At 60.3% G+C, this 14,704-nt stretch overlaps 1 protein-coding gene across 1 annotated transcript; it reads left to right on the top strand.

Annotated features, from left to right (window-relative positions):
- The first annotated feature begins 3,425 nt into the window (after positions 1–3,425).
- NUAK2 (NUAK family kinase 2) lies at positions 3,426–14,704 on the top strand. Its single transcript, XM_032710961.1, has 7 exons — positions 3,426–3,706; positions 8,517–8,637; positions 9,943–10,094; positions 11,001–11,066; positions 12,124–12,243; positions 12,540–12,672; positions 12,749–14,704. The coding sequence occupies exons 1-7, from the start codon at positions 3,482–3,484 to the stop codon at positions 13,867–13,869; spliced, it is 1,938 nt and encodes a 645-aa protein (XP_032566852.1). The 5' UTR covers positions 3,426–3,481; the 3' UTR covers positions 13,870–14,704.

Below are 14,704 nucleotides of genomic sequence, written 5' to 3'. Positions count from 1 at the left end.
TGTTAAAAACGAGGTTGGCTTTAGCCAGAGCTGATGTTACGTCCTGGAAGGCTGGATGGGTGGGTGGGTGGGCAGAGGGAGGGATGGATGGATGGATGTGTGGATGAGTGGATGGATGGATGGATGGATGGAGGGAGGGATGGATGGATGGATAGATGGATGGATGGAGGGTGGATGGGTGGGTGGGTGGGCAGATGGATGGATGGATGGATGAATGGATGGATGGATGAATGGATGGATGGATGGATGGAGTGTGGGGTGAGCTGCAGTGGTGGGATGTAGAGGTGGCCTCTGCTGTGCTCATTAGCCGTGATAGGCCATAAATGACTTTTCAAAGGGCTCCTGTTGGTACTAATGTGTTTCCCTTCTTCTGCTGATGGATGGGGCACCCGGTTGGGAGGATCAGAGCAGCTTCCTCGGTGTTTTCGGAGGGGGAATGGGTTTCACACCTGCCTGAGCACTACCCAGCAGCAGGTGAGGAATGCTGGAGCTGGGGAGGCCACTAACGAGGGGTGATCATTAAACTTTTTGTTGTCTTTGGCATTTTAATGCCTTGTGGAGCCCTTCCTCTCCCTGTGGGGGGTCTCGCTGCTGTAAGCAAACCTTCTGGGTGAAGTTTATCCCTCTACCAGCCCACGGCAGAGCTGAGCAGAGCCTGGGTCCAAAGGCTGAGCTTCGAGCAGGACGTGGGTGTTCTCAGCGCTGAAATGCCGCTGTGGGGTTTATTTGAAAATAATAAATAAATGAACACAAAGTCAGGAGCCCAGCTTTGAGCAGGTTTCTCTGACAGGGAGCCAAATTCCTTTCATGCTGGTTTTGGTGGACACGCACAGAGGCAACGGGAGAACCCCTGTGAGGGATTTCTAAGGCTGGGGCTGGGGGAGAAAGGGGGAATTTCTGTGGATTTCCCCACTTCTGAGAAAGCCACAGAGCGCTGCTACAACAGAGGATCCTTATCAGTGGATTCCAGTGGGCTTAGATCTGTGTCCCTCGGCATTTCCATCAAAATGGGCTTCCTGAAACCGGTCTGGAACAAACACATACCTGAGCCTTCCTATCAGCAACACCAAACGCAGAGAAGAATTTATGGGGTCGAAGCAGAAAGAGGAGCTACCCAAGGCTCCTCTTCCTTTCATCGCGGGGAGAGCCCTTGGAAAGCATCCTTGTAAATCCACAGGAGCGTTAAACACGTGCTTGAAGCTAAATGTGAGCTCAAGTGCTTTCCTGGGCGGGTGGGCTGGCCCGGGAGTGATCCCACAGCCGGTGACAGCGCTGCTGGGTGAGCTCCCGGTGTCTGGGAGGCACAGACACGACACTTTCCTCTTGAGCAAGTGAAATCGTTTTGTTGATTGCAGGAAGGTAGGTTTGGGCCTTCCCTGCTCAGCTCTTCTGCAATCTCGGGGCTGTGCCCGAACAGGATCCTCATCTGTTTACTTTGACTTTGAAATTACGGCAGTTTAGACGATCTCATCCACGCCTTGTTTATCTTCCCGATGGGCTTCGCTGGCCACCGTCACAGGGAAAGGGCTCCTGTTACCTCACAGTAAATAATTCATTATCACAACTGCTGCAGCCCCGGGTCTTCTTCGCGTGTCCCAGGCTAATTTTAAAGTGAGGAGAGAGATTTTCCCATGGTGTTCAGCTCGGGGGGAGGTTTGGGGTGGAAAGGATGCAGGACTGGCCTGAAGCTGTGAGTGGTTCACAGTGTGAGGAGCAGAGGTGACACATGGCCAGTGGCAATGAAAACCAGTGGCAGTGGCAGGATAAGGTACCTGTGTGCCCAAACTGCATCAAAATGGTATTTAAGGTGTGTGGAGCAGAGCTGAGACAGATCACAGTCAGGGATGAGGAGTTTGATGCGTGACTGTGTCAGTGACCTGGACTCCTTCCTGTGCCTGTTCCAGCTCCCCTGCAGGGTAGATGTCCTGGACAGGTCATTTGATGACCTCAGTCCTTCGAAAGCCAGATTGCAAGGCCAGCCAGGGGACTGTGACACCCGCCTGGGGCTCGTCCTGACCCAGAGATGCTGAGAGCGGGCACTGGGACATCCCACAGCTCCATCCCGTGTCACCTCTGCGCTCGGGGGCACAAAGCCCGCAGAGAGGGACCCGTGCTGGGTTAGATCATCCCTGGCAGACATTTAGGACCTCCCCCCCCTGCTCTGCCTCACCCCCGCCGGGCTGCCCTGAGCTGCTGGAAGCGGTGGGAAAATCCAGGTCTGAGCGCGGGGATGAGTAATGCCGCAGCTATCTCCCCCCTCGATCGATACGGTGTGTCCTCGCACATGCCAGAGCCCGGCGAGAGCTTTTGTTTTGGCTGCTCCGGGAAATAATTGCATTCTTTTAATATCTCAAAACAAAGATTTACCACAGGGGCAGAGAGACCACACGGGAAGGTGCTGCTGAGTTATAACCAGGAACGTCCGTGAGGAGCCCTTGCGTGGGAGCCTCAGACAGACTTTTCCCCCTCCCTGGCTCTGTTGCTCCCTCCCTGCGTGTCCAGGAGGGCAAAACGTGGTCCTGTGGTGAGCATGGAAAGGCTGTGCTTGCCCAGACCTCTCCTCTCCTTGATTTTGCCCTTAATACATGGGGTTTTTTCCTGTGTCCTGGATGCGTTGAGGCTCTTACAGCAAACCATGACTGTGTGTCTCAGCTGCACTTCTGTGTCCCTCTGTCCTTGCATCTCTCTCGGTGTGAGACGTCCAGGTGCTTTGCTCCACGTTATGGAATTATAGAATGGTTTGGATTAAAAGGGTGGATAAAAGGCTGTCTCATTCCAGCCCCCCTGCCATGTACAGGGACACCTTCCACTAGCCCAGGTTGCTCCAAGCCCCGTCCAACCTGGCCTTGGACACTTGCAGGGATGGGGCAGCCACAGCTTCTCTGGGCAACCTGTGCCAGGGCCTCCCCACCCTCACAGGGAGGAATTTCATCCCAATATCCCATTTAACCTTGCCCTCTAGCAGTGTGAAGACATTACCCACTGTCCTGTCGCTCTGTGTCCTTGTCCAAAGCCCCTCTCCAGCCCTGACCTTCCCAGTGCCCTGATCCCGCTCCTCTTCCTACCCTTTGGGTGCAAGTCTCCCTGGATCATCCCCTGGAAAATCCTCAACTCCCCCTCCAGCCTACAGGACACCCCTGTGCCCCCCTTTGTGCCCCCCTTTGTGCCCTCTCCCTCCCTTGTCCCTGGATTTCCTCCACACACCCTCCCCGTGCCCGCAGTTCGTGCGTGCCCCGCTCCCTGGATCCCTTCTCCACCCTCGCCCGTGCGTTCCCCTCTCCCAGCGCTGCCCGGGGGGGGTCTCCCCGCATCCCGGGCCCCCTCCCCCGGTACCGGCCCCGGGCGGGGCGGCGGCGGCGGCCGCCAATGGGCGCGGGGGGGCGCGGCCCCGGGGCCGCCGCATTTATCGGCCGGGACGGGCCGGGACGAGCCGGGCGGCGGCGGAGCCGGGGCTGCGATCAGGATCGGGATCAGAATCAGGATGGAGCGGGCGGCGGTGCCGGGACCCGGACCCGGGGCCGGTTCGGCGCTGGCCGCCTCGCTGGCCGAGGGGCTCATCAAGTCGCCGCGGCCGCTGATGAAGAAGCAGGCGGTGAAGCGGCACCACCACAAGCACAACCTCAAGCACCGCTACGAGTTCCTGGAGACGCTGGGGAAAGGCACCTACGGGAAGGTGAAGAAAGCCCGGGAGCGCTCCGGGAAGCTGGTAAGGATCCCCCCCTCCTGCTCCCCGGTGCATCCTCACCGTGCGCAGGTCCCTGAGCATCCCCCGCGCTCTGAGCAGAGTGGTCCCGGTGCATCCCCCTCCTTCCCGGTGCATCCCCCTCCTTCCCGGTGCATCCCCCTCCTTCCCGGTGCATCCCCCTCCTTCCCGGTGCATCCCCCTCCTTCCCGGTGCATCCCCTTCGTCCTCGGTGCAACCCTCGTCACCCCGGTGCACCGTCCCCGTGTGCCGGCGGCCCCTGAGCATCCCCCCTGCTTCCCGCAGCCTGGCCCCGGTGCATCCCCCCTCCGGTGCTCCCCTTCCCACCCCGTCCCCGGCGCATCCTCCCCGTGCGGGACCCCCGAGCACCCCCCTCTCTGAGCAGCGTGTTCGCGGTGCATCCCCCCGCTCCGGTGCGTCCCCCCCCTCCCCGTCCCGGTTCCTCCCGCCGCCCCCCGCTCCCCGCAGCCCCCGCCCGGCCCCGCTCCCGCCGCAGTGTGCGGGAGGCTGCGGCGCTGCCCCCCCCGCCCGGTGCCGCAGGAGGGGGCACAGCGGTGCCGGGGGCAGCCCGGAGGGGCCTCGTCCCCCCTTTCCTTGAGGGGCCGCAGCTCCTCTCGCCCACTTGACCGCGTCGGGCTTCCCGGGGGAAGGGCGGGCAGGGATCCGGCCGCCGAGAGCAAACACCGCACTCGAGTCTCAAGGGTTTTTCCCTTCCTCTCGCCCTGGGTCTGGGTTGGGTTCGCTGTTGGTTTTCACACGGTGCGGGGCACCCAGGGCCACGCCAGCACAGCCCAGCGTCTGTCCAAAATCCTGACTCACCCCAGCGACGCTGGAGCCAGTGGGGCTGTGCAGGGCACGGCTCGCAGCCTTCCACAGGGATCCCTCACCCCCGGGAACGCGGGATGCTGCTGTCCCGGCTGCCCCGGCCTCTGGGAATCTGCGGGGCTTCAAACTTGGACGCGATTTCTCAGCCCCGAGCACCCCGAGGTGTGGGATGGGACCCAAAAAGGGGCTGTCACACCGCCCTGACCACGGGGGAGCAGAGAGGTGACCTGCGAGCAGCAGGACTGGCCCGGACGGGCTGCCGGGGCTGAGCAGGGTGTGGGATCGGCTCCGTCCCGTCCCACAGAGGCACGTCAAGGAGAACAGCTGTAAATCTGAGAGGTTTTCTTGTGTAACGCGACAGCTCCTAATGAAGTCAGAGCTGCCGTTTCCATTAGCCTATCTGATTCTGGAGAAGCTGCTGTTTTGCTGCATAATCAGGGCCTTGAAATGCAGCTTCCACCCACAGAGCTTGAAGGATCCCTCCCCTCGGGATGGGCGAGATTTGGCTTTCCCTGTCTGCACCTAGCAAAGCTGGGAATCTTTGAACTTCCCGAAAACTCGCCCATCTGTGGAAGCCCCTTAGGACGGGAATCAGCGGCGCTGCTCTATTATGATGCAAATTCAATACACAGGCCACTGACTCCTCGGCGAGATGGAGATAGTCAAAGGCTCTGCTAACTGGTACCTCATGGGCCTGGCCGTGTAGGAACAGGAGACTTAACCACAAATCTCTCCTCTTCCCACAAATTCTTTCTTGTAGCACTCAGCATTTCCGGACCTGTTTAATCTGGAGGCTTATCCTGAGCTGGGTTGTTATTTGCTCCTTCCCTAAGTGGCTTTCACTTCCTAAACACCAAGGTGTGAGAGCAGGTAGGGGTTACCCCTCGTGGGATCCCACGCTACCAGCTGAGGCTGGAAAGCTGGAGCTGCTCCATGCTCGTGGGTTTAGCCTCTGGCTAATCAGGAGCTGCCTCTGTCAGAGCCACTGAATATTGAACCATCTGGTTTTACTGCCTGGATTCCTTTTTTCCGCTCTGGATTTTAACCAGCCTACCTGGGCTTGGAGCAGGCTGAGCCTCAATCAGTTGGTAGGCAGCAGGGAAGTCCAGGCTCCCTCAGCTGAAGGATGTTTTGGGACTCCCACGAACATTTTTGTGTCCTGTAAAACCATTTTCTGGACAGAATTCCTTCAGCTGAAACGATGCTCGTGCCTTTTGGTGGGCACTTCTGCCGAGTGCCCTTCCCAGTCCTTGGAAAAATGTTGTGCCCCTGTAACATCAGGGTGGGGAGAGAGTTGCTGGTTCTTTTTCCTTTCCTCTTTTTTTTTTTTTTCCCTTTTCTTTTGCCCTGTGTCTTTTGGGGTTGAAGGCTCAGTAACGTGGGCCACAGGGGTGCAAAGTGGCTCCTGCCCCTGTTTTGCATGGCACCATCTGGGCCCTTTTTCCTTTCCTCACAGCCTGGTGTTTCTCCCAGCCTGGTTCCCGAGTCCTGGCCTGCAGCCAAGTCAGACAGAACAAGGGACCTCCCGTGGGACTCTCCTTGGTGTCAGAACTGTGTTTGTGGGCTCGTGGGGTGTCAGGAGAAGGCAGCACCTGGAATATTCCAGAGCGGCAAAGCCTCTTTTGATCTCCAGTCAGGGGCAAAGCCCAGTCTCTTCCGTACTGGGTTGTAATCCATATTTCATGGAGCATGAAATGCTGCCCTTACAGTCTGGAACAACTTCTGAAGTGCTGCCTGAGGTTGTAGCTTAATGCATCTTTCAGCAGCTGCTGAAAATACCTGTTCTGCCCCCAAAAAACTTCTAATTAAAAGCCTTTTTGACTTGGAAAGTGCTCCTGAGCTCCTAGAGGAAGGCTCCAGGGGGAATTCTTGGGGCTGTTTCCCACAGGAGATTCTCCTCCTGCCACTGGTGGTGGGGGCTGTGGCTCTGCCTGTCCCTGAAGCTGCTGGTCCCTGTCCCCAGGGTGGCTGAGCAGGGGCTTTTCTGTCCCAAGGGGAGACCCTCTGCTGCCAGCCCGCCTAGAAAGGGAGAGTTTGGGAACAAAGCTGCTTCCTGGCACCCCTGGGGAAGGATGGGATGGCTGAGGGACTGACAGGCAGATAAACCACCCCACCCTGGGTGGGTTTGCTCTCTGGGGTGTGAGATGTGGACCCTCACAGTGCTGTGCCCTCCCTGTGCCCACCTGCCCAAGGCAGAGCTCATGAGGGAGAGCCCTGGGACTCTCACAGCACCCAAAACCTGCTCCCTGCTGCAGCTTTGCTCTGCCTGGAGGTCACTAAGCACTGCTGGGGACAGCCACTGGCATCTCCCGAGGCTTCCCACGCTGGCAGCCTGGAGATACTTGATCATTTGGGGATAGTGGATCATGCCCTGAGCCCTGGCTCAGCACTGGATGTGTGTGAGCAACCCAGCCAGCAAGGAAATGTTCTCTGTGCCCCCCAAAACACCGAGGCTGTTGGGCTGGGTGTCAGTCTTTAGTGGGGGGGATGAATAGAGGGAGCCAGCAGGAATTTGGGAGGGCAGGAGCAGGCTGGCTCGCTGCATAAAAGCTTTGCCTGCATTCTGGCAGGGGTCAGGTAACTGGGGCAGGAGGAAAAAATTGTTAAACTTTAAGCTGTTAACCTACACAAAGGTCGGGGGGAAAAAAAATACCTGGGTTCCGAGAAGCATTAAACACTTTCAGTATTGTTTCATAGGGAAACCTGGGCCTGGGTTATTGGACTTGCCCCTGGCCAGAGTCCATCCTGCTGCTTTGCTCCAGCCCCTGGGGCTGCTGCAGGTTCCTCCACGGTGCTGCCTGAGGTGGTTCAGTGCTGCAGAGATGGGCTCTGGGGCCAAAAAAGGGGCTCCAGCCCTTCTGTGCCCACCTGAGCCCTCTCTGAGGGGGCTCCCCCCGTGAAGACACTGCTGTGGCAGCTGAGATCTCACTCATTCAGCACTGGGGGCCTTGCTCAGCGTGTTTAAGCCTGGCTTAGCCAGTCTGGGTTTGAGGAGAGAGGCTTCCAGCCCCCCTAAATCAGAGGGACGCGAGGCTGAGCATCCACCCCGCTCTGCCCGAGGAGGAGGAGGAGGAGGAGGAGGAGGGTCCCTGTGCAGCAGAGCCATGAGCATCACTCCTGTGCCGGCAGCTGGGGCCCGCAGGGGTCCGTGGCCCCTCTCCCCGTTGCTGGGAGACTGGTGCAGGGGGTCCCTTTACAGGATTAAAGCTGTTCCGCATTCTTGTCTGGGAGGAAAAAAAAAAAGAGGTTCTGCTGGATTCAGTTGTAAATTCGACCCTAGGAGCACATTGTCTCTGCCCAGCCCCTTTGAAAGAGGATTAGAAGGCATCTATTCTCCGGCACTTACTCTTCTTTCTCCTCCTCCCCTTTCTGTTTCCTTGTCGGGGATAGCTTGAAAACCCGAGGGAGAGCCTGGTGCTGGGTCTCCCGCCCTGTCCCCGGGAGGGGATCCCCTCTTTAATCCCAACTTTCTCCTACCTCTACACCACCAGCTCCTCGGAATCAGTGTTTGCCAGGAAAACAAAACCCGGGTGTTGTGGTTTTTTGTTTTGTTGTGTTGTTTGTGTTTTTTTTTTCATTGTCCTGACCCTCAGAAGATGTTGTTGTTGTTTTTATCTCCCAAGTCATGCGTGCAGGTCGCATTCCTTTGGCTGGCCACGCTCCAGCGGTGGGACCCGATTCCTGTGAGCCCAGAAAGGAGGAGCAGGGCTGTGCTACCTGCGGGAGGAGGGTTGGGGAGCCCCTCTGCTGGGGGCTGGCAGCAGGTCTCCCTTGGGGGGGGGTCACGAAAGGAAAGTGTAACCCCCAAATCGATCACAGAGCTGTTTCCATGGAGCTGGGCAGCTCCACTCTGAGATACAGGCAGAGGAGGAGCTGGGTTGCTGAGATCTCGTTTGTGAGCCCTTTCCCAAAGCAGTGGGGTGGGTTTCTTGCTCTGCCAGAGGCTTTGGGACACCACAGCCGGGTGACCCTCTGTGTCCCTCCACAGGTGGCCATCAAGTCCATCCGGAAGGACAAAATCAAGGATGAGCAGGACCTTGTCCACATCCGGAGGGAGATTGAGATCATGTCCTCCCTCAACCACCCCCACATCATCGCTGTGCACGAAGGTGAGCCCTCCTCCCCCTTCCCTTTTCCAGAAGCATCCTGGAAGCCCCACAGGGCTCCCAGGGCAGCTCCCAGGATGGGTTTTGGAATTTTAACCCAGCCCCTCACCCCCCTCACAGGACCTGGCTGCTGTTTTTGGTGACTCAGCCCTGGTGGGGAAGGCAGGTGTTGTCTGGATGTGCTTTCCCCACCCGGCTTCTCCCACAGAGCAGCAGCAAGGGGAAAACCCCTGCTCCAGAAATGGCCCTTCTGCCCCATCCCCTCCTGCCCAGAGGGGAAATTCAGCTCTGAAAATTTAATTTCTTTCTTCCCAAAAGCTTCTTTTTGGAGCCGGAAGCCTTATGGGGGGCTGTGCTGGGGTGGGAACCAGGGACCCCTGCAGAGCCCAGCGCTGAGTGTGGTTGTGCTGGACACTCACTCCAGCTGTGAGAACCTTGGGAATCTCCGTAGCTCTGCCCTCAGCCCAAGGCAGGAGTTAATCTCAGTGCTGGAGTCCTCCTCTTTCCCTCCCCTGGGGCATTGGAAAACCAAACCACTGGGAGAGCTCCTGGTGCTCCCGGGCTTGGCTTTATGGCCTGGGCTGGGCTTTGCTCCCGGGGTGTTGGGACACCACCAACCAAAGGGGAATTTCTCAAGCTCTAACTAGGACCAGGCTTAGCCCAAATCCCCAGCTGGGTCGGTCTTTGCAGCCACTGAGTCCTTTGGTGAAAACTCTGCCTTCCCTGGGCTCTCCCTGCCTTCCCTGGGCTCTCCCTGCCTTCCCAGCACATGTGAAGGATCCAGAGTCCTTTTGTCCTCCAAACAAAAGCAAGTGGGTTGGCAGTTCCTGCGCCGTGTTTGCAAGGGCTGAGTCAACCCGACTGTTGGAATTCAAAAATATTGAGGGAGCTTTCTGCAAACAGGAAGAAAACTGCTCCGACTCTTGGCTCGGGCTGGAGCCTGGTTGGGAGCAGTGAGAACACTCAGGAAGGCCGTGGGCTGTGCCAGCACCGCCACCTTCCCCCCCTGGCAGGGGCTTCTAGCAGAGAGCCTTGTGCCTTAGTCACCTCCTGGCAGAGCACAGCCCTGGCTCCTGGGTGCTGTGGCTGCAGAGCTGCTTGGCCAGCGGCCCTGGTGGTTTGGCTGCCAGCTCTGTTGGTCCCCCCCTGACCTGCAGGTACCTGCAGGAACCCCCCTCCACCAGTTTGGTGGAAGAGTGAGGGCAGGGGGTGGGGTGGGCAGAGCACCGGAGTCCTCACCTGGCGTGTGCTAAGGAGAATTCCTGCGGCTCCAAGCCCCTCTCCTGACCCCCCCTGTGTGCCCTGCAGTGTTTGAGAACAGCAGCAAGATCGTCATCGTGATGGAATACGCCAGCAAGGGCGACCTGTACGACTACATCAGCGAGCGGCAGCGGCTCACGGAGCACGAGGCGCGGCACTTCTTCCGCCAGGTCGTGTCCGCCGTCTACTACTGCCACAAGGTGGGCTGGCACCGCCATTCCCGCGGCATTCCCGGGGGGGAAATCACCAGGATCATCTCCTGAGTGCCCTGCAGGGTCGGCTGCAGGCAGAGGGGCAGCAGCCGGGGCTGAGGGGAGGATGCAGAGCCCGACGGGGAAGCTCAGCCTGGGTTGGGAGGTGGGGGGAGCTCACGGCTGTTTGGGTTTTCCAGGAGAGGGGTCAATCCTGCCTCTTATCCGGGGGTGTGGCAGTGCCCCAGCAGCTTTTGGGGAGTGCTGGGCCTCGGCTCTGGCTGCTGTGGTGTGGAGGTGACTAACCTGGCCAGGGAGTTGTCACCTCCTGTCCCACCCGCCCAGAAGGAGCCGCCCAGGGCTGTCCATGGCACTGGGAGCTGAGCCCTGGATCACCTGTGTTGGTCCTGAAGGGAATGCGGAGCTATAAACCCCCTCCAGGACTGTGGGATGAGCTGTGCCTGCCCTGGAAGGACCCTCGAGCCTGAGGGTCTCCCTGGAGGCTGTGCCAGGCTATGCCCCAGTCCTTGGCAGGGGTGGGGGGTTGCAGGACACCTCCTGCACCCAAACCAAACTGGGGTCCTGCTTAGCTGGGCAGCAGCAGGTCCTGGCAGAGCCCAGAGCTGTGCCCACCGTGCCTGGGTGGAGCTGGCACCGGGCACTGTCCTGCCTGGGGAGGGTGGAGGAGCCCAGGGTGGCACCTGGGGCAGGTATTTTTGAGTAGCACCAGGAGCTGGCAGCGCCCAGGCCGGGACGTGGTTTCCAACCTGTCTTTGGTGGCACACCCAGGGCTGTTTGCTGCTCCTGTGCCCTGTTTGCGTGTGCCTGTGAACGGCAGTGACCTCCCCAGGGGCCTGGCTTTCCCTTCCTCAAACACTCCATAAACTAACCCTGGCTCTCCCTCCCCTCCCGCAGAACGGGATCGTCCACAGGGACCTGAAGCTGGAGAACATCCTGCTCGATGCCAACGGCAACATCAAGGTGAAGGGCTGGCAGAGCCCGGGGTGCCACCCACCCAGCCCGGGGTGCCACCCACCCAGCCCGGGGTGCCACCCACCCAGCCTGGGGTGTCACCCACCCAGCCCGGGGTGTCACCCACCCAGCCTGGGGTGTCACCCACCCAGCCTGGGGTGTCACCCAGGGGGTGCTGCCCAGCTTGGAGGCGGCCACAACACCCCGGAACCCCAGGGAAGGCGCTTCCCGGAGCTCTGGGAGTGCCGGTGTCACCCGGAGCGCTGTTTTCCCGGGAAAAGGGGAGCCAGGAGGGCACCTGTGCCTGCCCCTGCTATCTGAGGCGGCCCAGCCTCAAAGCTGCTGTAAAGCCATAACTTATAATTGCCTGCTGATAAGAGGGGCAAAGTCTGAGCACCCAGGTCAGTGCCCAAACAGCTGGATGAGAAAGGTCTCTCCAGGGGAAATTCCCAGTTCCTGTAAGGACCAGCCAGGCTGGTGGAGGGAGGTGTGAGGCAGTTTCTGGCTCTGCTGGCCCCGAGTGATGCTTTTTGCTGCAGCTGCCAGGGAGGAAGGGCACGCAGCGTGGCCCCAGCCAGGGCCCTGTGTGGTTGGTGATGACAGACTGTGGGGTTTATCTCTGCAAGGGGTAATTTTGCAATTGGGAGCCTGCACACAGCCACTGCACCTCCTGCCTGGTGGCAGTGACAGGGGTAGTGAGGATAACGAGCACCTGTGTGCGTGGTGGAGCTGACAGGGACAGCCTGGGGTGGCTGGGAAGGAGCTGGAGGAGAACCTGGCAGCAATCCCTCCAACCTCACCTTTCCAGCTGCCTCTGCTCCCAGGGATGGGATAGAGGGGCAGAGCCACAGGGCAGCTGCTGCAGCGGCTGGGATGAGCTTTTTTGGAAGGGGACAGGAACAGGAGCAACCTCAGGGGGTGGAAAGCCAGGCTGGTTGTGCTCCCTGAGGAGACTGAGGGCACCCAGCACCATGGTTTGTACCTGGAGAGCTCCTGGTGGCAAAGCTGCTCCAGCTGCACAGGGAAGCTTTGCTGCTGGATAACAGCTGGAAAAATGTCTCTCCAGATTGCAGACTTTGGGCTGTCCAACGTTTACCAGCAGGACAAACTTCTGCAGACCTACTGTGGGAGTCCCCTGTATGCATCCCCCGAAATCATCAACGGGAGGCCCTACAAGGGCCCGGAGGTGGGTTGGGTCTCATTCCCTCATGTGGGGGGGGGATTGGACTGGGGGAAGCACTGGGTGGTTTGGGATAACAGGTCCCCCGAGACTGGACACTGACTGGACACACAGTGGGGTGGATGTGCTGGGGGGGAGGTGGCTGGAGCTGGTGCTGCCCTATGGTTTGTCCTCCTCTGGGGCTGCTGCCACTCCAGGAGCCCCCGCTGAGGCTCTGGCAGAGAATCCTGCCCAGGTGGGGTGTGGGCCAGGGCAGCCTGGTCCTGCTGCCCCCCCTCCAGGCTCCTCTGTCCCCCTGGCAGGTGGACAGCTGGTCCCTGGGCGTGCTCCTCTACATCCTGGTCCACGGCACGATGCCCTTCGACGGCCACGACTACAAGACTCTGGTCAAGCAGATCACGAGTGGGGACTACCGGGAGCCCACCAAGCTGTCAGGTAGGCAGAGCCCCAGCCTGCTGCGTGTCCCCCTCTCCCTGTGCCCCCCTCGGTGCCTGACCTGCCTGTCCCCCAGACGCCTGCGGGCTGATCCGCTGGATGCTGATGGTGAACCCCGAGCGCCGCGCCACCATCGAGGACATCGCCACGCACTGGTGGGTCAACTGGGGCTACAAGGTGCCCGTCGGGGAGCAAGAGCTGCTGAGGGACGGCGAGTCCCCCCTGGCCACGGTGGCGGAGTGGCTGCGCCGCTCGTCCCGGCCCCTCCTGGAGAACGGCTCCAAGGTGCGCTGCTTCCTCAAGCAGCACATCCCCGGCGTGACCCTGGAGCGCCAGCGCTCCCTCAAGAAGTCCAAGAAGGAGAACGACGTCTCCCACGTGCTGCAGGAGGTGCCCGTGGCCCCGGAGAACCCCTCCAAGTCCATCCTCAAGCGGCCCAAGGGCATCCTGAAGAAGAGGAACTCCTGCGAGCAGAAGGTGCCCAGCCCCGGGCCCCCGCCGGCATCGCCCGCGGGAGAGGCGAAGGGGGAGGACGGGGAGGGGGTCACCGCGGGTCTCACCCGGATCCTGTCCTCTGGAATGCTGCCCTGCAGCACGGGCATCGCAGCGGTGCCCAAGAAGGGAATACTGAAAAAGCCGCCGACGAGGGAGTCGGGGTATTACTCGTCCCTGGAGTGCTGCGAGTCCGGGGATGTGCTGGACGCCGGTAGCTTGGACCTGGACGGCAACGTGTTTGCCGACAGCCCCTCCCCGGGGCAGGGCCCGCAGGGTCTCCCCGCCCGCCGCAAAGGCATCCTCAAGCACAACGGCAAGTTCTCGTCGAGCGGCTCCGAGCCCGAGAGCCCCCCTGGGCAGGGCTTCGGGGGCTTCAGCGAGGTGCCCCTGCCCCAGGCGCCCCGAGCCCGCCCGTCCAGCGCCGTCAGCGAGGACAGCATCCTGTCCACCGAGTCCTTCGACCAGCTGGACCTGCCCGCCCGGGCCCCCCCCGGCGCCGGGGGCATGCGGGGCTGCGTGTCCGCCGACAGCCTGCTCCGGCTGGGGGAGGAGGAGGAGCTGGAGGAAGGGCGGAGGCTGCGCCGCTGGACTGTGACCCACTGCCGGAGCCCCCTGGCAGAGAGCAGCCTGTCCCTGGCGGGCTGTGACGGTGTCCCCGAGGGGTTCCGCTGCGCCGTGGCCGTCGGAGGGAAGCTGAGCTGAGGGTCCCCCCCGGGGGTGCTGCGTTCTGGGGGAGGGGGGCCGAGCCCTCCCTGCCCCGGGGCTGCTGGTGCTGCTGACCCGCGTCCCCACGTATTTATTTGGCAGCCTCGTGCCCCTCGGTGCCCCAGGGCCGGGACATTCAAGGGACCAAAGCTCCGAGTGCCCCCCGTGGAGGGGCTGGGGGTGCCCCTCGCCGCCGTCCTCCCCTGGCAAACGGGCTCATCTCATCTCGAACCAGGGGGTTTGGGAGATTTGTTTTCTTCTTTGCACTGGTTTTTTTGTTTGTTTTTTTTTTTTTTGGCTGCACAAGGTCACGGGTGGGGCGGGTGATATACCTCAAACGAGCTGGAGATGTAGCAGGGTGCTGGCGAGGGGCTCCAAGGTGCTGCCCGTGGCCTGGGCTCTCGGGACGTGCTGGCAACAGGGGAGCCAAACCGCCCAGGCCACGGCTCTTCCCTCTCCTGCACTGGGAAACACAACTGGATCCGGCCAAACCCCCAGGCTGAGGCAATGCTCTGATGCCAACATCTATTATTGGAATGCTGAGGAAAAAAAAGAAAAGAAAAAAAAAAAAGGTGCCTTTGGTGAGGCACCGTGAATTTATTTATTGCCTTTGTCCAACTGATGGAAAGTGTCAGCAGCACGGGCTGTGTCTGGCTCCAGCACGGCCTCCCAGGGCTGTTTTTTGGGAGCTGTCTGTGTCCTTGTCTCACCAGGCTCCGTTGCACTATTGCCACGTGTTTGCTGGCCCTTCTCCCTTCTCCAGGGCGTGTGTGTGTTTTCCCTCCTTCCTGCAACTGTGGTCCGGAGAAAAACCATTAAATTAAAAGCAAGT

This window comes from Chiroxiphia lanceolata, chromosome 25, assembly GCF_009829145.1.
Source record: "Chiroxiphia lanceolata isolate bChiLan1 chromosome 25, bChiLan1.pri, whole genome shotgun sequence".
NCBI lineage: Eukaryota > Metazoa > Chordata > Aves > Passeriformes > Pipridae > Chiroxiphia > Chiroxiphia lanceolata.
Note: the sequence above shows the minus strand (reverse complement) of the source record. Positions and strands in the feature narration are given on the sequence as shown.

Excerpts from the sequence above, each read along its gene's own strand:
- NUAK2 (XM_032710961.1), top strand. The coding sequence starts at position 3,482 with ATGGAGCGGGCGGCGGTGCCGGGACCCGGACCCGGGGCCGGTTCGGCG. Across the intron at positions 11,067-12,123 it reads ATGCCAACGGCAACATCAAG|ATTGCAGACTTTGGGCTGTC; the intron begins GTGAAGGGCTGG and ends ATGTCTCTCCAG. Across the intron at positions 12,244-12,539 it reads GGCCCTACAAGGGCCCGGAG|GTGGACAGCTGGTCCCTGGG; the intron begins GTGGGTTGGGTC and ends TCCCCCTGGCAG.